Source organism: Acanthochromis polyacanthus, chromosome 10 (genome assembly GCF_021347895.1).
Source record: "Acanthochromis polyacanthus isolate Apoly-LR-REF ecotype Palm Island chromosome 10, KAUST_Apoly_ChrSc, whole genome shotgun sequence".
Classification (NCBI taxonomy): domain Eukaryota; kingdom Metazoa; phylum Chordata; class Actinopteri; family Pomacentridae; genus Acanthochromis; species Acanthochromis polyacanthus.
In genome coordinates this window covers 5,962,000-5,988,086 of record NC_067122.1, presented here as the reverse complement: position 1 = coordinate 5,988,086, position 26,087 = coordinate 5,962,000, and the positions used below count along the sequence as shown (strand labels likewise).

General features: G+C 39.5%; 1 protein-coding gene and 1 long non-coding RNA gene across 5 annotated transcripts in view; both read right to left on the bottom strand.

Moving 5' to 3' along the window:
- LOC127535740 (uncharacterized) overlaps window positions 1-26,087 on the bottom strand; it is a 511,585-nt gene that overhangs the window by 8,137 nt on the left and 477,361 nt on the right. The gene's annotated exons all lie outside the window — the stretch shown is intronic.
- Window positions 1-26,087, bottom strand: part of LOC110951665 (complexin-2-like) — a 71,540-nt gene that overhangs the window by 7,406 nt on the left and 38,047 nt on the right. For all 4 annotated transcript variants that reach the window (XM_022194843.2, XM_022194844.2, XM_051954357.1 and 1 more), the window contains exon 3: window positions 3,001-3,176. In XM_022194843.2, the coding sequence (XP_022050535.1) occupies window positions 3,001-3,176 (176 nt within the window). The remainder of the gene's footprint in view (window positions 1-3,000; window positions 3,177-26,087) is intronic.

Below are 26,087 nucleotides of genomic sequence, written 5' to 3'. Positions count from 1 at the left end.
TGTTTTCCAATGTAATAGTCCCACACTGGACATAAACACCTCTTACTGCATTATCACCATTTTATTTTCAGTTATATTACCTGTAAATTGGATTTATGTGTTTTCAACGATTTAACTGCAGAGCAAAAAGTTTACTTCCTCCTTTTCAAATGAATCCCATTTAAATAAAGTGACGAACACAGACCTAAAGGTGCTTAATTTGTGCAGAATTGTGGGATTTTGTGTCTTCCTCAGTTACAAACAATAAATCTGATGTCACTGATGTCTTGAATGGTTACATGTATCTCAAATTTCACCTAAAAACATAAAATAAACATACATAGCTGCTTAATTGAAACCATTGCTTGGGTAAAAGCTCTTTGTGAGTTCATGAGCGGCAGCAAAGTTACACGTTCAGATGTTTCAATATGTTTGAGATTATCACTTAACTTTCCGGGCTGCACAGCGACGTAGTGGTTAGCACTTTCGCCTTGCAGCAAGAAGATCCCCGGTTCAAATCCTGGGGTGGGCCTGGGATCTTTCTGCATGGAGTTTGCATGTTCTCCCTGTGCATGCCTGGGTTTTCTCCGGGTACTCTGGCTTCCTCCCACAGTCCAAAAATGTGCTGAGGTTAATTGGTTACTCTAAATTGCCCGTAGGTGTGAATGTGAGTGTGATTGTCTGTCTGTCCCCTGCCTTCGCCCGAGTCAGCTGGGATAGACTCCAGCACCCCCCGCGACCCCAGTGAGGATAAAGCGGTGTATAGAGAATGAATGGATGGACTTAACTTTCCAGAAATCACATTTCTCTGCAAACCACTTTGCACTGGCAGTTGTCTTTCAATTTGGTTTGGTATGTTTAAATTAAATTAATTGTAGATGAAGCATACTCCAGCTGCCGCATTTGGAAAATTTAATAATACTCATATCTGACAATACAAATTTTGCAGTTATTACTTCAAACATTCAGGCAATGGTGAATGAAACAAAGCACCATGATTGGTTGAATTGTTAGAAGTGAAAGATTTGAGAAGTGAAATCAGAAGTTTGATGATTCTGATTTTCATGATAGCAAAAAAAAAAAAAAAAATCTCTGCTTTGAAGGGTTGACAGGATCTTCTCTGTATCTCTCTTTGTTCCCTTTGCTGATTCTTTGCTTTCTCTTCATGCAGTTCTGTCTAAGCCTCTTGGAATCTGTGTTTCTCCGTCTCTCTCTCTCAGACTTGTTCCACGGTAACAAAGGCTTGCATCAGTTGAAGGCAGTCATGCTTCGTCAGCCTCTCTCCGCTTGCTACAATCAAACACTTTCCAAAGATATGCTGTTATATTCATTCAATCACTCAACCTTGGTTTTTAACTCGGAAATACACATATTCCACTCTGTACTTCCTCTTTCTTCTCCTAGTATTGTTTAAAAAAAAAAAATTCATGTGACTTCAGAGCTGATCCTCAAACAGTAAAGATGGTTTCACAAGGCTAGAAACATGGAAAAGTTTTTTTCTCAAAGAACATCTGAGTCAAATGTTCAGCGCATTAATAACAATGTCAGGGCTAATATTTCACTGCAAGCTGCAGACACTTTGATGCGATCATTTAACATTTCATTACAAGATGATTAAATATTGAGCATGAATTTATCAAAGACAAGACAGTCTTGGTGATACAAAAGGGAGGGGTCATTAAGACAGAGGAAATAAAAAGTCTGTTTGAAGCTTTAAATACTGAACTATAGTTCTGGGTTTATTTGTAGAGCGACTGTATCCAGTGTCATGTTGGAATCATGTTACAAATCTGGTTTACAGCAAACTGAAGAGAATACACAGAGCTAATGTGAAGCAGTTCTGGATGGAGTCTCCTGCCCTTTCTTCACCTTCTATTGGCTAATTAGATTTGGGTGGAACATAATACTGCTTGCATTGTAAAATTTTCAATGTGGTCTGAAAAATCATTGAAGGAACCTATTCCCAGGTCTTAATTAAGTTCATGGATGCAAGATTAAAATCTAATTGGCTGGTCTGGGTAACCGTTTAAAGTTGCAAACATTATTTTGAAGAGTTGGGTTGACGTCAACTTAAGATTATGTGTAACTGAAATGTCAATTTCAGCATCAGCTGTTTTAAAACTAAACACAGGTTGATGTGAGTTAAGGAAATTGGCTTTGTAACTTATTTTTTTTGTCCTGAGTTTAGGATTTAATGTCCCCTCCTCTATCTTAACATGCCTCGACCACTGATGGTAGAGAAAAGGCTTCTTCTCACTTGATTTGATGCTTCAGTAAACATTTTTCCAATGAGTTTTGGCTTCAATCAATAGTTTCAAGACTTTTTGGACGCAACATGATGGTAATTTATGAGGAATAGTCCCATTTAAAGTAAACTATACAATAAAGGAGGGTTCATCTATACATGTAGTCTCTGGTTTCTTGGTCTGTTTTCAAATTGCTCTCACTTGCTTTATTTCCAGCAGGCAATTCCTTTTCTGCAAGAAAACTCTGGTTCACCAATAGAACATTATCCATTCCCAACACCAAATGGCAGACAGGGTTAAAGACTAGTTAAACATTAAAGTGCAGCATTTAGCAGCTGAAAAAACTGTTGGTTTTCTCAGGTTGGAGACTAAAGCAAGAGCCTTAATTTGATTTAAACAGGTGGTAAAGAGGTAATATTACAGGAAAACCAATGAAAAACATCAGCAGGTCACAAATGTGCAGTTTTTCATGGAAAAAAATAGAACCCAGACAGCATTAGATTTGATTCAAAATATATAATCTGGTACAAATTTGTGGTATAAGACTATTATTTGTAGCAGACAATGTTGATTAGTGCACAACTACAAGTGACTGTGGAAGACGGTTTGTGTGTTTATTTGACCCAGTAAGATTCCACAGCAGCTCATTATGGTAGAAATGATTGTCTCTGCTCATTTTGGAAATGTAGTTAGCATTTTGAGGTATGAAACAAACTTGTCCTCAGTATTAATCTGAGTAAGTTGTGCGACTCTGCAAGTGCTGAAAAGTCTTTACCTTGTCCCTGATGCCCTGTCGGATGTTTTCTCTCTCTGCCTCCATTTTTGCATATTTGGCCTTCCTCTCCTCTTCCTGTTGCCTCAGCGCTTCTTGCCGTTCTTCCTCCTTTTTCTGAGCATCAGGGTCCTTCTCCTCCTCGCCACCGAGCATCTTCCCCATGTCTTTGGTGGCCCCTGTTGTCGGAGAGAGAGCGACAGAGCAAAGTGTGAAACGAAACAGATGTCAGATCTTTTAAGGAGTGACACCAACGATTCTGCGGTAATTTCAGCAAATGGATTTCAGCATTTGATGTGCACAGTAGTACGTCAAAGATTTGGATAATTCAGCTCATATTGCTTCGTATTTCAATCCTCTTTCAGACCAGTGAAAGAGCAGCACAATCTGCCCTCGACTGAGCCAAAGACAAAAGCTCGTGACAACAGAGGGAACAAGAGGTGAGCGCCACGAACAAGAGCCTGAGATAAAAGACGCTGCGATGAATTATTAGCAATTCTCTTGATTGCCTTCGTGCTGCTCACTTTGGCCTTTGCTATCTCCAACAGGACTTTACATCCTCACGAAAGGCGCCCACTTGGACTAAGAGTTAAGACCCGAGAACAAAAAGCCTGGAGTGCTGTTGAAAGAACCAGAACAAACGGACATTGAGGCTCATTCTGCTGCTGATCTCATCTCATGTCTGCACTTGTTAGATATGCTAAACAAGACATCAAGCACAGAGTCAAAGGATTAAATCCTCTGTCTTTTCAGATGCTTGGTGAAGGTCTGATTGTTGTGTTCATTATCTGTTTAATTTGAACGCTGATTATTGCAAATATCCTACATGAATTGCATCGATTCATATCTTAAATGTTAATATTAAAGCTCTTATTGATGGTGGTTATACTGCATGTCAGTATTGGATTCTGAATTTTAGGATAGCTTAAAAAGTCTGGAGAGATGCATGATGAAGATATCTATGGAAGACTTCCTGCACTATTTAAAAAATGCTCTGAAATTTTACAAAATATCCTGTCTTTTTATTTTTTTCAATACAGATTTTGCCTGTTTTGTTAAATTAGAAATAATAACTAATAAAACCACAAAAATGTACATGTTAACCCTTTAAAAAAAACAGGCTAAAATTGTAAATAATATCCAAATAAAAGTCTCTTTTTTTTTTTTTACAAATGGCAATTATTCCTTTTACAATGTGTGACCTTGAAATTACAATATTTTACTGCATTTAAATCACCTTTAAATCTTGAAAAATTTATTTTTTTTCTACAAATGGTAGTTACTACTTTTACAACATTCACTCAAAAAGAAGACATTTTACTGCATTTAAGTCAACTATAAAGTAAATCAATAAGTCAATAATTTACAGATTTTTCCTAAATTAGAAATAATACCTAATAAAATAACAGGAAATTGTAATAATTTACATGCTAACCCCTTAAAAACAGGCTAAAACTGTAAGTAATGTCCAAATCAAAAATCTGTATTTTTACAAATGGTAATTACTTCTTTAACAACATCATACAATTCAGATATTTTACTGTATTTAAATGTAAATCAGCTAAAGAGGATTATTTTTACAAATATTTGTAGTTTTTGATTATTACAGTATTCCAGTGTTTTTTTTCTTGCTTGTTTATTTTTTTTAACATATTATTTTGGCATGCTAGCTGCCAGATTTTCGAAATATTGTGAAGGACTTCTTATTTATTATTTTTTCCTACAGTGGCACTGCTAAAGCTGTGGCAGGCGCTGACATGCTGCTCTGTCTTGACTGCTACTCCTGACTGTGTGGAGCATCTGATTTCTGTTACAAGCATCAACTGACAGGCTTCATATGTCACTACATGACCAACCCTCTTCTATCCCTGCACTCATGGGAATTACTCTGCCATTTACATCCATTTCTAGTCCAGGAACATGTAGGTTGCAGGGTGTACGTGCCCTTACAGTAAAGACACTGCAGCTACCATGTGCAGATGTTATACAAGGAAAGATTACTTTTTAAAAAATGTCTTGCTCGTGCTTGTGTGTGGTCACCACTGACACTGCCACAGCTGTCAAAACTGAAATGACAAAGCCATATGCTGCATTGCACATTCACTCCTGAGTAACAACAGAGTCAGAGTCCTTCAGTCCTGTTTTCTGTGCCTGAGCAAACTGCTTTAATGTCTTTCTGCCATAACATTCATCTCTCTAGAAAAACACATCTTCAAATCTTTCTGCTACGACCTTCATTCAGGCATTGATGCTTTATTTTAATGGTCTAATAGCATTCAGTTAAACATAAACACCTCAAGACCCAGGTATTCTCCTTTAGACTACCAGCTACATGGCCTTAGACTTAACAAAACATTTCATTATATTCTGAGCTAAACTCTTAACAACAAAACCTGCTATTACCCTGTAAGTGGTAACTACATGAAAGGCTATGGTTCAACTCAGGAAGTTGCACAGACTAATCCCGGTTGTCACGCTGAACGTCGAGCTGCTTCTGCAGTGCTTTTGCACATTTCCTGTACACGCCGCTCTGCCTGTGTGTTCTCACTCCAGAGGCATCAACTCTTCTTTCCAGCTCAGTGGCTGGAAACAAGCCAGCGCTCCAACAGTGGTCCGATGAAAATCCTGAACCCGTGACTCTGTGCTCACTTCCAACTCGCAGGAAAGAAATTGATTTTAATGAGAACTGGACCTCTTGGACCACACCGGGTAAATTTGAAATATGTCTAGCTATCTCCCCCTTTGCCCTCAGCTCAACCCACTCCCTCTCTCCATTAGGGTGCTTGCCTTGTGGGCTCTCCCGAGGAAAAACTCCAAGACACAGCCATCTGCTTTAGCAGCAAAATTGATGAGACATTGGTGACCTTGAGGTTCTTGTCAGAAGTTTGAACTTGCCGTGCTGATGTACCAGGACAGGCCCCTAGTCTTTCTTCATATGGAGCCGGATGACAGCTAATTAATGTCTAACAGACAATGCTGTCATTTTAAAGATATATTATGCTCATACATCTTGAGAGTTTGTAATGCTAACGCCACATGTACAGTAAAATGATCTGCACTATCTAGAGCTAGCAGCCTAACACGCTATCTCAGTATGACTCATTGTTACAGACCTTTCAGTGTCTGTGTTTTACCATTTTTTAAAAATTTATTTCACTGTGGGAAACAGCAACAACTACCTCTGACAGCAACCTAACACACTAAAAATTTTAAGTTTAATGTTCTGGAGTGGGCTGTACAGTGGCTTGGTTGGTTAGCACTTTCACCTTGCAGCTAGAAGATCTCTGGTTCGCATCCTGGCCTTCCTGGGATCTTTCTGCATGGAGTTTGCATGTTCTCCCTGTGCATGCATGGTTTTCTCCAGGTTCTCCGGCTTCCTCCCACAGTCCAAAAATGTGTTGAGGTTAATTGGTGATTCTAAATTATCCGTAGGTGTGAATGTGACTGTAATTGTTTGTCTCTATATGTAGTCCTGTGATAGACTGGTCACCTGTCCAGGTGTCCTCTGCCTTCACCCTGAATTAGCTGGGATAGACTCCATTCCCCCCCAGGACTATAATAAGGATTAAGCGGTGTATAGATGATGGATGGATATTGTGGAACACCAAAGCTGTCATCTTAGCTTCACCAACAATGACTGTGATTGTTTTTTAAAAAAAGGTGTTTTTTGCTCAATAGCGGAATGACACTGAGGTGCAGTGAGACTAATCCAGTCCAAATTAAATGCCGTCAGCAATAATCAATTCCCCATTTCAAACATCTCATCATCTTATCATCTCTTTGTGCTTGTTCTTTACTATTATGTTTATTATATAACATCCATTTATACAACACATAATCAGTGAAGTCAGTGAACATCCAAGTTCAGTCTTGCTCATGTAAGTAGCAGTTATTAAGGATTTTTTTGTGTGCAAATGAGACATGTTGGTTAAAAATTGTTGCCATAATGTGAAAATAATCCCCACCCCCACCCCCCACCTCTTCACACTGTGGTAAAAGTATGAAATGATAAAGCTCTAATGTCCTAAATCTACCCCCACAGAAACTGTCTGGAAGCAGTTGCCAAGAAAGAGTTGCGTTAGATGCTATAGCCTATTTCTGTTGTTAATAAATAAGCTATGAGCTTCACCATACCTGCTGTAGCTTTGGACTTGATCTATAACATATAAATATTTTGATGTTTTGCTATCAAATTCAAGTGGTGGCTTCAGATTAGTCTCATCTCCATACTACATCAAAGCATGATGTGATTGATAAAATGCTGCCTTGGCTTTTCTTCTAAACTCTTTGTTCTCTGGACAATCAAATGTTTTTCTTACAGGCAGGAAGGAACGCTGCTGGTTTCATTATTAATGACATCTTTCCATGCAATTATAAAGAGTTCTGAATCTTGCAGAATTACTTCATCACACTCATAAGAATATGTCTTAAAGAGGGTTTCTCTTTTCCCTGTGTTTTGCCCCGGGATGGAGCAGAACTGCTGAATGGGGCCGTAAACTTTCTCTCCAACTTTCTTGCCGGCAGCTTGAGGGGAGATTTTCCAAATCTTGTAGATGTAGTAGTATATTTACAGAAGCTGAGTAGACTCTGAGGATGGATATCCTTCATCACTCGAGGGGTAATATATTCCTTTTTGAAGAGAAAGGAAATGAAAACTTGCTAAAGTTTAGAGTCTGCAGCAACGAATTAAAATACAGAACACATGCTTACTTTGTTTCAGATTATACTTTATTAGATATATCTTCCCACATTCTTGTCATCAGAGCTGTTCTCACCTTCTCATTTGCACTGCCTCTGATACTGAAATCCTCTTAAATGCAAGCAAACTCTGTAAAATCAGATCACACTGCGGATATAATGTTGTTACATATCTCCTCCTACAGTTACGATAAATGAAGGAAGTAAATACGCTGCAACCACCACCATACTCTCATTAAAAAAGTTCTTCACTGAAGGATAAATTAGTCCAGTGGCTGGTCTAGTTCACAAATTTTCACAAAAAGTGGGTAGTTTTTTTGTATAAGCCAACTTTTATTTGAGACAGTCTCTTATCCGGTCTGCTGCTTTTTACCTCTTGGTTACTGAATTTCTCTGTCTTTCCATATGCTGCTGTTTTTTTTTTTTTACATTTGCCTCTCCCAAACCTCCACATGACTAATCTAGATGCTCAAGGCTAATTAGCTCGTCTGATTGTGACAAAGCTGCTGTGTAGAAGTCTGAGACAGTTGTTGTTCCCAAAAGCCTCGGTGTCATCAAACGCTGCCAGCTGTGGAGTCTAGGAGCGCTACACGAGAAAGCTCCAGAGTAAGAGCTCGGCTACGCTTAGAAAAACACTGAAACATGGTCTAAAGTACCTAATTAGGAGACGAAATGAATATTTCACTGCATACCACAGTGTTTTAGAGATACACATAAGGTAACCCCTTGTTTGCTTTCAGAGTCAGGACAAGACAACTGGAGAGCTAAATTTCCTGCCACAAGACATGATTAATGCTCACTGTGATATGATCAAAACAATGCTTCCTGCACATCTAATTTGCAAAGTACAAGAACCTAACACATCTTCCTGAAACTATTAAACACTTCAACGTCTTTGCTGCCCCCTTGTTCCCCTTTTTCTCCGAAGATAAGACCTCCAGAGAGGAAGACAGCAGCGCTTCATGCCATCACTTTTAAAGGCATTATGGAGGATGTTTTTTTGTTTGTTTAATTTGTCTGATTCACATAAAATGAATATACTGACCTTTAGTGGACTTGTATGAATGGTTTCTAAAAAAATTAAAAATTAAAAAAATAACTGTGGACATGGCAGGACCTGAAAAACATCAGCCAATCATTGCGCTCGGACCGAGGCGTTTGGTTTGCTCCCTTTCCTGTCAATCAAAAATCTTCCGGCTCAGGCCGAGTTACGTAGATTACGTACGCCTTGGACTTACGTGTTTTGTGTATGTGTTGCTTTGGTATAGCTTCGTAGTTAGCTGGCGACTTGTTTTGCTCATCTTTTTTTACATAATGGCAGATAAAGATCCAGGGGGACCCAGCCATAAAAGAAAACTTCACAAGTGCTACGCAAGTTTCTGGAGGGGGGCGTTTCTTCGTAAATGTTAAGAGGGGGAGGTTAGAGGGGGTGAGGGAGAGGTTGTATGTGCGCATGCACATGCTACGTTCAAAGTCGTAGGAAATTAAATCTCCTCTAATGCCTTTAATGGCTGTGGGGAGCAATGTTGGAACAGATTGGACCAGACTGAGTGAACATAAGGTAAATGTGAATGATAGACCAGAACAGGTCCTGGAATAAACTGGACAGGAGTCAACAATCAATGAGGACAGAGTGGACAGCCAGGGGAAGATCAAGGAGACCAATTATATTCAATGGATCCACCTTAAATAGAGATCGGGGTTATTATCATTCTCCATCAGTATCCAGTTGGCATCAGTTGTACAGGGGTTCAGAATAAGGCTCATGATTGTTTATCTTAACGACAGAAAGCTGAAACTTTCTGCTCAGACTGTCTTATAAAAAGGTGATCCATGTTCCTCAGCACAAATGGCAGTGGAACTACATAACTCACATTTAGTTGGCCATTTTGCTTTACTTCCTATTCTTTCTGCATAAACCTGAGGAACAGGGGAGACCCCAACAGAATCCTCCAATTCAAGGCCTTGACTCAACCAGACTGGCCACCAAACCTTTACATACTGTCCATCTCTACTGTGTCTATCCAACAGGCAAAAATGTCAAAAAGGCTCAACCAAATATTCTAATCTACCTACAATTCAGTCAATTAAGAGGAATTCAAAGAGTTTATCAAAATTATTATAGGTCAGCAATGTACAATAACACCATCAAGCTCAATATTTCATGCCTTTCATAATGAACATGAGCTATGTTGCTGTCCTTCTAGCAGCTACAATGAAAAATCTCAACTTTTTTTAGATAAACCAAAGTTCTGGACAAAATGAACATTTCACCTGCTAATAACGTTCACAAAAAAAAAATATTTTATCCGCCAGTGAAGACATTCATTCTGACCCAACATTGTCAACTCTCTGGATTCAGGAAGTCACAGTGGTCATCAGGATTTGTCCTCTGGGCTTCATGGATATCATGGCAATCCATTCACTAACTGATGAGAAGTCTCGCTGAAAACAAAACATAAAAAGTCAGGGCTCTTCATCCTCTGAGGACCATGAATGTCTGCACAAAGCCCTTCAACAGATGAGATCAGTCTGGCACGCTGACCAACTTCAGTTATGACCCTGGGGTGTCTTAAACCATTTCAGTTTTAAGCTGCTGCGTTTCTTCCCACCATCATTCATAGGAATCCAAAATCAGCTTTGGATTGTTGGGTTGTCTGTTTATAATTTGTAAGGTCTGCATCTCACTGCAATAAGTGCTGAGACGACACGTTCTGAATTTGCACTATGTAGATGAAACTGGGTTAAACTGAACTGAAATACACCACACGATAGTATCAAATCTGCTTCGTGACATCAGTGCTGGGAATGTGGAGAGCTATTTATGTGTGTTAACTCATTACAGCCTTTGAAGGACTTTATAGGTCAGTTGAGGCCTGGGGAGTCATTTTGAAGCTTGGTAGGGAGAATTAAACGAAAAGCGACCATGGAGAAGTTGGGAAGTTATAGATGTCTGGGTGAGAGGTGGATTAGACTGTGTACGGTTACTGAAGGCCTGCATCAGACTGCAGAGAAAACATGAGTGTTGACTTTTGTTTGGCAGGCTTTGTGTGCGTGTGTGTGTGTGTGTGTGTCTGTGTGTGCATGAAAGTCTGCAGAGTGGGAACAAAATGTACAGCTCCTAATTCCCTCGGTGTGTTTGTGCATATGGTGTCTGTGCACTTGTTTCTATGCTCTTTTAAAGTAAGATCGAGTGCATGTCCTCTAGGTTCATTTGAGCTTCACGAGCATTTCCATTGTGTGTCTGTGTGAGTCTGTGTGTGTTCGCTGTGTGCTTCGTGCTGACGGACTGGGTTGGACCACATGAGGAGTGCTCCCTGTGGAGCCTCAAGGCTCCCGAAGAAGGACAGACGGGGGAAGAAAAGGAACAGAGGGCTAAGAATGAAAAGAGAAAAAAAAATACCAAGGGAAGGTGTGACTAAGATTATTTCCACTCCAGCAAATTACAGATTGATGTAGAAAATGGGAGCAAAGACATTTCAGAATAATAGACAAAAATCTGCGACAAAGACAGATAAAAGAGCTGAGAGTGGTACACAAAATGATCAGCAATGAAAAAAGAGCACAAAAGAAACACGGTACATTTAAGAAAGAAAAAAAGAGGAATATTAGATGGAAAAGAAAGAAAGGACAGTGAAGGGGAACAAAGAAAAGTTGATAAATTGAGAAATCCATACTAGAGAACAGTGAAGAGGAAGAGACCCAAGGGAGAACTGAGAGATAAAGAAAGATGAGCCTAGAGGAGGAGAAAGGGAGAGACAGATTAAGGAAGAAAAATGAAATGAAAAGGCAAGGCTGCTGCGAGAAAGAGAGAGCTAACGGGAGATACAGCAGGAAAAAAAAAGTGATAGCATAGGAGAGAGGAAACAGCGGGACCAGCTCAAGGACTCTGTGTTCCTGCTCTCCCATCTGTCACCAGTCCTCAGCGGTCCCACAGCGACCGACCGCCGGCTCCCTGCTTCAATCCCCACGGTCCTCACCAGCAGAGCAGACCACCTTCATCAGCCTCCTGCCCCTGGATGAGGGGGAAGGTGGTCCTAAATCCCAGTGCAAAGACCGCCAAGACAACCTTACTGGCAGTATCCCTACGCATAGAGAACACACACTGAGAACACTGTGTCCTCCACTGGTTGAATCTCTTGGCAGATACAGCAGGTGGCTTCAAATCACAAGACAACAGTGTACGGAAAACAGCTCCACAGGGTTTCCTCTTTTGCTTGTTTTTTGCTGATGAATGAAATTTAGCATGCAGCAGGAAATGGTATTTCTCTCCAGAGTGGGTGGAGACCAAAATCGAGCTAAAAGTTGAGTCAGTGTCGCATTCACATTCAGACAGAAAGTCACACTTGAACTTGTTTCATGGCTCTTATCCAGGTTGTTTTCTCCTGACTAGATCCTTGCTTGTGTTGTATCTACACTCAGATGTATGTCACTCTGGATAAAAGCATCTGCTGAAGTCTAATGGATGCTAATGCCAGTCTGCGGCTGCTGAAAGCATAAAATGATAATAATTTGCTAAAATGTATGCTCTGAGAATATGTTCAGATGACTATGCATAGCTGTTTGTCATTTAGGTTGTTGTAACTTCTCAGTCGTCTGCCACGCATGAATTACAGGAGAAGTTTCTCGATATAGCTGATGTTCATTTAAAATTTGATCTGATATAGTTGTTTAGATTCTTCCCATCTCAGTATTTGGGAAAATCACCATGGGAGCATTTCAGTAATGTTTCATAACACCCAGCTCGGTGCTGTGAACACAATAGGTCATATGAGAGAGTCTTTTTATTGTTTTTGTGGCACTAATTCTTTTAAACTCATCGTCTTTGCAACAGCTGAACATAAGAAAACGTATTCAGGGACCTGTTTGCATCTGATATCCCCAAAAGTGGTCATTTTGGGTCAGTGAACGTTCATGGTGAACAGCAGAGGAGGCATTATACGACACGATGGAACTTATTCGAGGTAGAAGGTGGAACTTGCCGTTTTTGGATTCAGTAATCACCTCATATGCAGTTTATGGAGGGTTTAAATTGGCCTTGACTGGATGAAAACAGCGTTTCGGAGGTATAGGAACCAATTGGGTGTACATGTAGGTGTTCAGAAAGTGACAAAACATCACGCCAACTTCTTAAAGGTCATGCAGAAGTCACGGTTGCATCGTGATGCTTTAAAAGATTTGTGTTCTGTGTTTCAACACCTACACAAAGTTTTATCAGTGTCAGACCTTGAGAAGAGCTTTTGTTGAAGCAGCGCTGAGTCACTTTTCACACTGAACTGTCTGTGCTCGTCCTAACTATTGACTTTATCAGGGAGACTGGTCTGGTCTTTGGAGCGCAGCTGTCCTTGGAGAGCTTTAACAACACTTTGGGTAAGAGATGAGGAGAAAGCCGTGTTCAGTACAGAAGATTGCTTCTCTATTGCAAGGCTGACCAGGGAAGGATTATTTTATAGTCTGGTGGAATAGTGCCAGGTTAAATGCAGTCTGTGTCCTTGGGGAAGCTACAGAGCACCTTCCTTTTTATTCCTTTTACATTCATATGCGGATGAGACCCTTTAAGTGGTCTTGCATAGAACGCTGTACTTTTAAAAGATAATGCAAATTATTAACTGACTAAACTGAAAAGGAAGGTTATAAAGTAGGGATCACGTCACAGCATTTCACTAATAAGCTTTGTTTTTGTAATATCTTTCACTGTGTTTTGTTCCATTTGATCAGTTTTTCTATTCATTTAAAAGCAGAAAAATGTGAGAAAAAGTACCCTCACTGGAAAATGTAGCACAAGATAGTATTAGCACTTTGCTTTAGTATTTATAATCATGTTATCTCATCACAACAAATGTACATTGGATGTAAAATAAATACACATTTAGACTCCATTTGGATTTTTGGATATTAGAGATGTGTGACATAAAAAAAAAGCTATGAGGAAATGTATCCAAAAAGCATTCGTGACAGGTACTTATTACTCAAACCACCTCAGAAGTGTAACTACATTTGTTAAAAACAGTTACGAGGCCAATTAGATTACATTGTGTCCCTGTCAAACATGCGGGGAGAAAATGTTCTACAGCTGCCTAATCACATACTTTTTTTTGCCTTTCAGCTGCCTTTACAAAGCACAGTATGCAGTATGTACATATACAATTGTGACACACTAATTTGTCATAACATTGCGCCTTGAGCTTTGCATCTTCTGCCTTTGCAACTTAAGCTTGGACTCCTCTGTGCAGAGGATTGTGGCTCAGAATGGTCAGAAAAGCAGACGTAGTAGAACGTGCTCGTATTATTTAGCGTACTTAGTTCGACATACCATGCATTGGGACTGTAGAGCCACTGTGACGCCACCTGTTGGGTTGTGCACTACTGTTGTGAATTTGGCCATTGTCATCGTGGTCTTTTGACACCAGGTGTAATGGTAACTGAAGAACCAAAGTACACTAGCAATGCACTATGCGTTGAACATGACAGTGAGCCTGAAACATATCCTGCGTTATCACCTGTTTTACTCTGAATGGGATCATAATTTACTGAATGAACTTCATGCTGCATTGTAGGAGATGTGAAACCAGGCACACAGACCAGATATGAAGCGGTTTGTCAGGTAAAAAGTGAGAAAAAGGGTGATTGTTCATAAATCTATGTACAGTACATTTAGACTTTTTTGAGCAACCAGAAAAGTTGCCCCCTGCTGGCTATTATAAATAATGCAGCTATAAGACACGCCTGCTTAAGGTTTACTTTTCAGATGTAGAGCCACATCCATCTTTTATATACAGTTTACGATCAGGACGCACTAAATCACCACTGGAATTACATGAGACTGATTTTTATGTAGCTTTGGAAAGCCAAGACTGATGCGATCAGATATGCTGTGAATCTGTATACTGTTCAGAATTTGCATACTGGGCAGACTTTAAATAAAAGTCACATTTGAACTTGTTTTATGGCTCTTTTCCAGGTTGTTTTCTTCTGACTAGATCCTTGCTTGTGTTGTATCTACTCTCAGATGTACATCGCTTTGGATAAAAGTGTCTGCTAAATGAAATTGTAGAAAAGTTCTGTCTGTCACACCTGGATAATATCCAGACACAAGACATATTAAGTAGGAAGTGAAAGCATGGCTATGCTGTGTAATGCCAGATCACATGTACACTCACAGAAAACATGTTTTTGTTGTAGAAAGATTCAGATTTGATTATCATTCTGTGAAAATTTAGTCTTTTGTGCAAATTAATTGTATAAACTAACTTTGAATTCAGCCCACAAATCAAACAAAATTATGTCCAAGATTTAAAATTGTGCTAAAGTAAAGACAGCAGTAATCTAATGTCTTGTTGCACCAACAGCTAGGAACCCTCAGTGACAGAGCAAGTGAAAATGTATGACAAAGTCAGTGGCTGAAGGATTTGGGAAACCGGGTAAAAACTCAAAATGATTTTTCATGCACTAGAAGCAAAATGGAGAGAACCCACTCATGAGATATAAAGTGCATCTCCCCCGTCCGCGGAGTACCTCCGTAAATCTCTGGGGCTCATGGGGAAAGGAGGCTTGAGGTGCATGATTCCTGTACTTTATCACCCGTTTGCAACCATTATCATTGGAAGACAGCCTCACAGAGTCTGGCCTTGGCGATGAGCGAGCAGGGACAGATCACATTTATCACCTCTGAGGTTGGCACCAAGGACAAGGCAAACCATCCATCCACACACACACGTGCACCTACACACACACACACACACACACACACACACACACACACACACACACACACACACACACACACACACACACACACACACACACACACAAATGTTTGTTTTTCTATACCGGTGGGGACTTACCATTGACTCCCATTCATATCTAACTCCTAACCCTTACCCTAACCCTAACCTTAACCATCACCAAATCAATGCCTAACCCTAAACAAACGTTTTTGCACTTTTACATTTTTTATTAACAACAATATGGCCAAGAAAACGGTGTTGCCACCCGTGGGGACCTCATTTTAGGTCCCCACCGTAAGACAAGTCCCCACCTTTATAGCAAATAGTCAGGTCAAAGTCCCCACCGGAATAGCAGAAACAAGTACACACACACGCACGCACGCACGCACGCACGCACGCACGCACGCACGCACGCACGCACACACACACACACAGGATTCAGGTCAACACCACCAGCTTTTACTTCCGGACTTCTTAGTTTGCCTTTTATCTTAATAAAATGTGCAGACGATGCACATTCAGCTTGATAAACAACACCATAAAGCAGGAAAATAAGATACTAAATCAAAATGTACAGTAGATATGAAAATCCTAAACGAGTGTATGATCACACAGCACTATGTAAGATGACTAATATATCTTCCAAGAACAATGTCTGATCGAGAAAGAGACAAATCCTGGTAAGCCGTCCAAGTCATAAATCATAGTCATCGAGGATTACATGAAGACAGAAATAATCCAAAATGGAATAATTCCTACCCTGGTGAATACAATCTCACATGGGTAATATCATCTGCACTCACTTTTATCATGGTGTTCGGGGCTTATTATGATAAGTAGTATGTAGTTCGAATTTAGGTCTGATAACTTCTTCTGCCTCTTCGGATGAGCGCTGTCCCTGTTGGAGCATGCTCAGTCGCCTCGGGGTGGCACGTTTGGTCACGTGCCAGAGATCAGAGTGCAATCGCAGAACTTCATGAGCAATTACCCCGGAGTCACTGCAGTAATGAGTCATGGAGGTGACGCGGCGGCGAGCGAAAACTCCACCACCAAGATCAAAGAGTCCACAGAGTCAAGGAGTCAGCACAACAGAGAGAACGTAAAGAGTGAAGATCTACATTTAAATGTGCAAAAATAATATTGTGGCAATGCTGCTAGGTAGGTTTGTGATGTTGGTCTGCACTACTGGTCACTAGAGCTTAATTTTAAATTGAAATTATGATTTGAAACAATGAAATGTTGTCAACAGTGGACCTTTAAAGGAAAAGCACAACATATGTAAAACTTCCAGAGAAGCAAATAAACCAATGAGTGAAAATAAGAGTCATTTAATGTACTGTTGATAGTATCCCTTTATTTAAGCACTTATTTTTATTCAAATCACATGTTTGTTTGTTTTTGGAATCATGTATTACTTTCTTTTCCTCTGCCCAAATAATGATCTAAACAATCGTTGATGCATTTTAGGTAAACTGTTTAGCCCATTATATAATGAAAACAAAGGGCATGTTTTCATATGCTAGCTTTGAGTCATGTTTGAGAATGAAGACAAGAAAAGGCAAGAATAAATAAGTATGGAGGTATAAAGTGCAATATTAATGCAACTGGGCCTGTTTATAATCCCTGAACCAACATAAAGACTTCATTTCAGTATTGAAAGTGCTTCAGCTGAGGCGTCTCACTGACCAAAGTAAATGTAGCTTTAGGGAGTGAGATAAATATTTCAACTCACATCAATACAAAATCATATATAGAAGTATCTGCTTCACTGAACTGATCACTTGCAATGGAAACGTGAAATTTGAACAGTTGAGTCAGATGATTATGGCTGAATCTGGCATTTAAGGTGTTAACGTTTCTTTATCATCAGTTTTTCAGTTAGTAGAGGGAATTAAAATGGTGATTTCATTAATGCTTTATTGTCATTTTATACTGTTTTGTTGTTTAATGAAAATCAAATGATTGGGCCTTGGGGATAATTATAAGGCTTGTGTTGGACGTTTAACGAACCGTCCATGAAACTGTATAACTGCGCTCAGATTACATCATCAAGTCGAGGTTTCAGCCTCTACTGTGGCTCCGCTTAAGTATTCTTCAGCAAATTACTGCAGATTTAACTTCTTCAAGGGCCCCGCTCTATAAACCTCTATAAGCTCCGTGAATCATAGATCTGGCATGGCAGGTCCTGACCTCCACGTCGACGAGGGATGGGAGAATCTCTTTCTTTCTACGGGGATCAATAAGGTATCAGACAGTACTTTGAAGACATAATCTTACTCCAGGGCTTCTTTTTTTTGTAGCTATGTCTGACTTTCTGATTGTGGCATGTGTTTACGATAAAGGAAATGTCGGAATAGAGGGAGCCACACAGCTCATTAATTGCATCTGTGAGAGACAAAGGTATTAGAGCAAGGAGTTATGCAAAGTCTTCCTGCACGGATGTGTCAGTGTTTGGGTTTAATTCTCACTAATGAAACATCTGTGTTGTTTTATTGGTTATTATTTAGTTAATAAGCTTAAAACACAACATTTTAAACACATTTTAGTTGGGAAAAACATCAGCTTATGCCATGATAATGGGAATTACTTTCTTTCGCCTGCCATTTCCTCCTAGAGTTCAGATCCCGAGCTTCTGTTTTAGACAGTTCAAAGGGCTAAATCAAGTGTTCCTGATGAACAGCCTTGGAAGTAATTCACCCAGCATCCGTCTGATGAAACAGCGTGAAAGATATCTTCCAAGTGTCTATCCGTGGTCTTTTACAAACAAGTCAGCTTGTCTTTAATTAGCTTCTTTCTGCTGTTAACAGTAATGCGTTAATTTAGCTTAGCAAACATTTCACATTTTTGTGTGATGGTTTCCGTGTTCGTTGCCTGCCCTCTTACCCTTAATGCTACTCCGTGCTGTTCCTTCTAGACTTTGATTTTTCACTGCACATCTTCAGTCAATAATTGGCAGTGAAGTAAACCCCAAAAATAGCACCTGCTTCATATGCAAAACAAATACCAGCTGTCGACAACCACAGCAGACCAGCACCTGGGACACAGCAAATATAGCAACACTTGCCGTCAGTTTGAAAGCCCTACTGAGAAACTCTGTGCAGCAATCACATAAGTGATGGTTGACGGTCTCTTGTTGCTAAATAAAGCCAGAGATTTTACGTCACATCTTAGTTAGCTGCTGTTTCGCGAGCATCTGTGCCTCAACTTCCCATTGAGGATTTCTTTGTGAAATAGTCCTCCCTCAGTTTTACTCTCAGCATTGTAAGAAATTAACATTTTGTCAGCAAACAAAATAGCACAGCTGCAGTCAGTCATCTCTGCAACTTTTCATCTGTGAGTTACTATCTTACACCAGCTCTTCATTACAGTTGGTTATATGGAGATGAAATCATGTAGCAATGAAAAAGTAAGTAGGTAAATAACCTGCCCACTATTACTGAGAAACGAATAAGCAATGGGGCTAAATGCAATCTGTAGTTCTATGTTATTTGGCGAAACAAAGCAATTAAATGCACGTCAAATGTGGTAATAAATTGCAAAAACTCTTTATGGAGCTGAACAATCGCTTCTGAGAGAACAAGATCAAAGTACAAGGGACAAATAAAAATAATAAATGAATGGACTAGCAAACCAATTAGACAAATGCTTAGAATATGATTGATTGTTCACTTAAATCCTGCATTTGTTCTTTCACTTTTCAGATGATAAAAAAATCCCTGTGGCATCACATGATCAGTTTTGATGCTTGATGTTAATATATGTTTGAATAGAAATCACTCTGATTGGAGCAAACGTGATATTAATAGTTGGTGTATTTTAAAATTACATTTTCTTGTCACAAGTCAGGAGGATAAGATGAAGTATGAACATATTGAGTGTTTTTTGACAGAGCCATTAAAAATTGTGCCTCAAAGATGGTAATTTATTTTATCACACATTCTCTTTAAAATATTCACTGCATTTTCATGTCCTATTTATACACTTTTTATGTACCTGGGATGTGACTTCTGACACGCCTTAATTCACAGCAGAGCTAATTAACAGGTTAGCTAATCCACTGATTAGTGTTGCTGCTCTGTATGCAAATGAACATGAAACTCTTCCTGCTTTTCTTTACTTCATCCTGCTCAAGAGATTTATATTACATCCTTGCATATTGGAAAACTTTCCAATATATAATGTGTCTTGCAATGAGAAACGTGTTTTTGTTTAATCTGGCTGTGTTCAGGAGAATCCATCAATCCTGCATTTGCATTTTCAATAACAGTGTTTCCCACATGGTTAAAGATGTTAATGTTACTCCCTGCTCAGCTCTGCAGTAAAATTCAGCTGATTATGGGCATCATTTCCGGACCTGTCATCTAAAAATCAATGATCCGATCGTTGCCATGATGACATCCATATCTGCTTGAAAGAGTCACTGCGTTTAAATGCTGGATCTAAAGTGAAAGGCATCTTGATGTTCATTTAAAATACACCTAAAAGCACCACTGAAAGTCTTAAACCACGCAGAGAGAGTTAAGAAATTTAAGCCTCCAGCATTTGAAACTCACCAAGCTTTTGGACGAGGAAAAGAAGCTGTAGAGTTTTCCACACTTAACTTTTTCAGTGTTGGAAGTTCTTCAAGTGGGTCAACAACTTTTTCCATTTTTAACCAACTTGTTTACCTGATTAGGAAGGAATTGGGGCACCGCGAGAAGGCAATTCTCCGCCGCATGGATTTTAATAAACCACTAGCTTTAGATGAGTTATAGATGGATCATATAAAATCCAGTCTGAGATGCATACACCAAGGTAAACAGAGTCTAAATTGAATCACAAATCGTGGCATGACCTTTCATGAGTCATCTTCTCAAAGCCTGGAGCTGCTTTGGAGAGCACTGTGATGCTGCTGTCACCTCCCGAAACAGGCATTACCACGAAAACCCCCCTGGAAGTGAGCTGGCTGGGATCCTCCTCGGGTACGTATTGTCAGCATTATGCGCACACATTGATCCCTAAGACCCAAGGCTCTGGCTCCCCCTCACCCCTCAGTTACGGTTATAGCTCCAACTTCACCTCCTGCTTCAATGTTAATATCAAAAATTAGGATTCAGTCCTCTGCGCCTCCTGTCGGCTTTGGTGAGCCTCCGTCTGTGAATTAGCTCAACGGATTCATGGCTTCCCGCTACACATAATCACCCTCGCCTCGTGCTCTCCTGCCACTCTGGGAGTATAACCATCGATCACGTGGCGTAAATCTGATTTCAATGATAACTAGCACCATTATTCAAACATGGGAACCTCCATGCCGTCACCCATGGCTTACATTTGTGTGGCTTTGGGGCCCTTTGAGCGGGTGAAATATGAAAATGTAATTCATACCAATCCTTCTCATGGCATGAGCTGTCATGCAGGAGCTAAGACAACGCGAACATGCAGAATAAGACGGTGGAGCTTTGCGGGGCTCAGACGAAGATGAAATATTTAAGTTTACATATGGAAGTGTGAAAAATCTGCCACCTCATTTAAATTAATTTCTATTCTTAAATTCTGACCTCTTCTAGCTTTGTGACGCTTCAACGTCTGTTCTAAACTACTTAGTGCATCTTCTGTGGTACATTTATGATGAAATGTTGCACTTAGCTATACACGGATGATACATTATAACACGTTCTGGTTAATGTGCTCTTGGTCCTGCATGTGCAGTCAGAAAATTGCATTCTTTAGCAACTAAACTGCATTCTTATTTAGATTCTGAGGCAAACGTATTTTCTGCTTTTACACAAATTCAATCAATATATCGCTGCCATTTATTTTATTGCTTTACTGTCGCTCCTTTTTAGCCAAAAGGGGTTTGGACTCATCATCTTGGTAACCTAGAGAATGATGGAGAAGCTTCAGACATGTTATGAACGGGGTGTATTTGAACACAAACAATGATGCAAAGTGTCAGCCAAAGCACAGTGTTTTCGTAAAGCTAAAGATGCCTCAGTCTGAACAAACAATGACTGAAAATGTCGTGGAAAGTCAAAGACTGATGGTCCCTCATTGGATGTGAATTTGTTGCCAACTACTGCTGCCATTCTGTTATTCTACCTAATTATGTGAACTATATGGATCCTTCAAACAGGAAGCGTTTCTTAAGATATCACATGATTACCTTTCAAACAAACAAAAAAACAAACAAAAGACATTAGAACGAAGTTTGGTTGTAGAGAAATGTCATTTTTGAGAGCCAGAGTTTATTTGTGCTACCAAAATAGCATCAAACCGCTAAAGTATGGACTGTAAAAGATCTCTGAAGGTGTCCTGTGGTATCAGGTACCAAAATGTTAACAGCAGATAATTCAATTCTTCCAAAATGCAAGCTAAAGCTACCTGAAACTGGAAACAAATAGTGGTTCCAGTTTGTCAGAGTTGCAGGTATTTACGCCTGTCTAGTTGTACTGCATGTCTTTCATCTACTTTGACAGATATCCACTATTGTTATGACATATATGTGCCATTTGTTTCATCTGTGAGTGGTCTTAATGTATTGTCGTTACTAATCCCTTGACGATAAAATTACAGCTTAATTCAATTCAATTCAATTATATTTATAAAGCGCCAGAGTCACAAGTCATCTCATAGCACGTCACATGGCAAGGTAAAGATCTTACTCATTTTAAACGAGGAACAGAGAACTCAACAATCCAGTGTTTCCCTATGAGCAACGGTGGGAAGGAGCCAAAAAATAACTTTATTGGGAAGGAAAAAAACTTAGCTTAACTTTCCAAAAGTGTGTAAAATTGGCAGCATAAGGATTACCTCAACCAGCTACAGTATTAAAATGCTGCTTATAGGATCCAGAAGTAGTCCAATATATAATCCTGAAGTGGGAGATTCTGCAGCCTAATTTAATATTTCATTTCCTTTGATAGTTTAAATCCCCTTTTAGGCATCACCCCTTTTTTGGGCTCATGCCCAGAAATGACATAAAAATTAATACAGAGCTCCTTTCATTACAGGAATTCCCTTCAAAGTCAAACACTCTGATGTAGTCAAAGTTAATTTGCAAAGGTGTAAACAAAATAAAATATATTTTCTTTTTCATTAAAAACTACAGAGGTAAAGTGCAGGTACCTCAAAATATTCCTGTGAATGGTAGAGCCAACATCCCAAACCATCTGTGTCCTCATAAACCAGTTACCACCTTCTGTTTCAAGGCTTAAGAGTCCTCAGTGGAGGTTCGCAAAATCAGAATGGCTTCATATCTTACCCTTGAATTCGCTTGTGATATCATTACATTTCCAGTGAGAGACCAGGTGTTGCTCATGTTTTATACATTCACTCAGACTTGGTGAACACAAAGGAAAGTTAAAACTGCTCCACTTCAAAGCCAGCCTGACTTTAATGCACAGCTCTGACTGGCAGAAGAGATGAATAAAGACGTGAGCATCAAAATATCTTTTAACTTTGCTAACTCTCATATGGAGTTCCACTTCCTGATTTATTTGCCATTATCCCATCTGGAAGTGAGATGACAGTTGGTAATAAAACACAGCTGAGCTGATTCATACAGTGAATCAGAGTCTGCTAAATAATTGCAGCATCTCTCTTTCTTCAGCTCCATAAAACCGTCCATTGATATGATGCGGTACGAGGTAATAAAACATTTCCCATCCTTTCATAAAGGGGGGCCACATTAATTCTCACTCTCATGAATTTGCAGAATGCTGTTCGTGATACAGCGTTCTATTACTTTTAGTTTAATAAAAAGTATGAATAACAGCATTATCAGCCTCCGCTCTCAATGTCCTCTGTGACCTCTCAGTATTTTGACGCATTTCTAGCTCGCCTATAAACGAAAAAGGCTTTGTTTCGTGTTTGTCATTAAATTTAATTTCACCGTTAATGGATGCTCCTTTTTTAAGGTGAGATCTTACTTTTACAGTTCCCTATGCTGTTGCACAAAGCAGGTTGTGAGCCTTTACCATGTCGGCATTGGAAAAGTAGAAACTTGCAGGTGGGTTTGACTGACGTGTTAACGTTTAAAAAAATGAAATAATGAAGTATCAAAGCCAAAAAACTGTCAAAACAGAGAGAACCATGAGATGCCATTTCAAAAGAGGTGCAGGACTTTATATCGCAGGGGGAAATGAGTCAGCAGTGTAAAAATAAAAAGAAATGTGGCAACAGTAAACAACATCCAGATACTGTGTGGAGTCCAGAGGGTCAGGGATTCTGCAGGATCTCAGAATGTATAGACGAAAAAATAGCACTGTCGATAACAGTGTGTGGCTTCAGGTACATATTAAACAAATCTGATTAAAATACCTTATTTACTCAGCTTTATAGGTGCTGGCAGACAGACTATGTTACTACTGGACAGGCTCAGGCTGGTCATCTCCTAAGCAGCTGTTCTACTGTATTCAGTGTGTATTATGAAGAAAGGACACAGTCCACGTAACTAAACATGGAGGCTTTATCATTTGCTCTGCCATTGACCACAGTTATGGAACTAAAAATCCTGAATTTCATTGCATATTCTTGTGAGTTTCAGACCAAAACAACCTTTTTGGCTCACACCTTCCTCCAAAAAGACACCTCCTACTTGTCACCCCGTGTGAGTGGCAAGTGGGCGTAAGTTGAGAGGAATCCAACTGCAACCGAGCAGAAAGGTGAACTTTCCACACCACACAGTTTTTGGTTTCACTTCTCAGGCTGTTGCTGCAGCATTATTCCCGAGAAAGCTGCAAAAATTTTGCTTCAGAAACTGAAGGGATGGGGGCATATTAGATATTTGTGACCTTGTTTTCCCCTAAAGCTCCTCTTGACCTCCAGTTTGACAGTCGCTGCTGTGACACATCCAGCCAGTTAGGTGTGAAAAGTGGGACTGACTGTAGCAGGAAAATCCCATCATGCTTTTCCCTTGACTGACTCTCAGTCGTACCGCATGCTCTGGCACACTTTCAGGCTGAGTTGATGTTGGGAGTATTTCGAGATGTCCTCTGATGTTCGCCAGGCGACCGGTCCCCTGCCTTTCCTGCAGCTCTTTGAAGTTCTTTTCAGGCAAAAAGAGCAAAAGAAAGTGTAAGACGCAAGCAGAGAATTAAGGTCAGCATTGGATTCTCTGCAAGTTTCACCGTGCCTGTCAGGCACTCCCTGCTCTGCCCCTGCCGGGTTTTTTTTCTCCTTGAATTTGAAAAATTTATAATATCCATGTGATAGAAAAAGGCAGTGGCACAGAGGAGAGAGTGAAAGTGGAAGAAGGTGAGAACCAAAGACAAAGGGAGAAACTGGAGCAGGGAGACCAAAAGAAAGAAAGTAAGGAGGGGGGGAGGAAGGAGAGGGAAACAGTGGGTTAGAAAAAGGGGCTGAGAGCTGATTGTCGAGGAGGAGGGAAGGGAAGTAGAGTGTGACGGCTGGGTTTGTGATGCTGACTCATCCATGCCAGTGACCTTGGCTGGCAGAGGAAGGGAAGCGGTCCAGAATATCAATGTTTTCTCCTCTCATTTAGAGCACAGACAGACGGGCCACGCTTTACATGTTCTTAGACATGTTTGACAAACTTTGACAAATCTGGTTTACAACAAGCTGCATGAGAAGTTTCTGTAACAAAGTTTGTTGGCTTCACAGCCACAGCGGGCTGTTTTGCAGTGAAATAGTAAATTATAGCAACTGTACTGTGTGCTAAATGTATACTGTTTAAAAAATGACTTTTTCATTGTTTTAATAATATTATTTTAACCATTTATTGTCATTTTATAGCTTTTCAATTCAAAATCATAGAAAGAATTTCAATAATATTAAAAATCAATTGTTCTTTTACAATGTCTTATAATGACTGTAAAAGTGCACAGTTAAGTCACCTATAAATATCATTATTTTACAAGTATTCTACAGAAATCTGCAAATTAAAGGTTAAAAATTATATTTTTTAAATTAGCATTTTATGTGTTTCCCTCATTCTGGTAAATTATAGATCAAATTTAGCAAAATCACAGAAAAAAGGGTTAATTTACATGTTGACTAAAAAAAAGAGACGAGAAACGGTGCGTGATTGCCGTAATAATAATGAAAAAATATACTTTTACCAATAATAATAATAGTTTACAGTTCAAGTATTTAAATTTTGAATGTTACAGTATTTCACCATTTTTTTAAAACATATTTTTTCTAGAACCATTGCTGGCAGATTATGTTTTAGTTCAATATTTATTTTACCTATGTTTAAGGTCAAGTAAAGGTTGGTAAGGGTAAACACTGGGCGAAAAACTGAGCAAGATCTCAATAGTTTGATTGGCCAGTCGCACTGAAAGATACCAACATGTATGAAAAGCATTTTCATTTTGCCAAAAACAGTACATCTCTAGCAGGTTCTTAAGAATATACTTTACAGAGGTCAAGCAGAGCTAGTCAGTCTCACCATAGTAATACATTAATAATGGTTTTCATTACAGATTGTGGTTAAATGAGCTAATCAGCTCATATATGAGGCAAAATAATTCAAATTCATCACTTTGAATTTGTTCAATAGTGGTTGTCATTTTTAACATTCTAGTGAATTTATCAATTTCGGTTGTCTATGTGGACTTTATAGTCAAATACAAAACAAATCTGTTCTCTAAAACTGCAGATCTATTAGCCGAGGTTATTTCATATTTTGAAGGCAGCCAAGCTCAGAAACACAATCACCTGTTC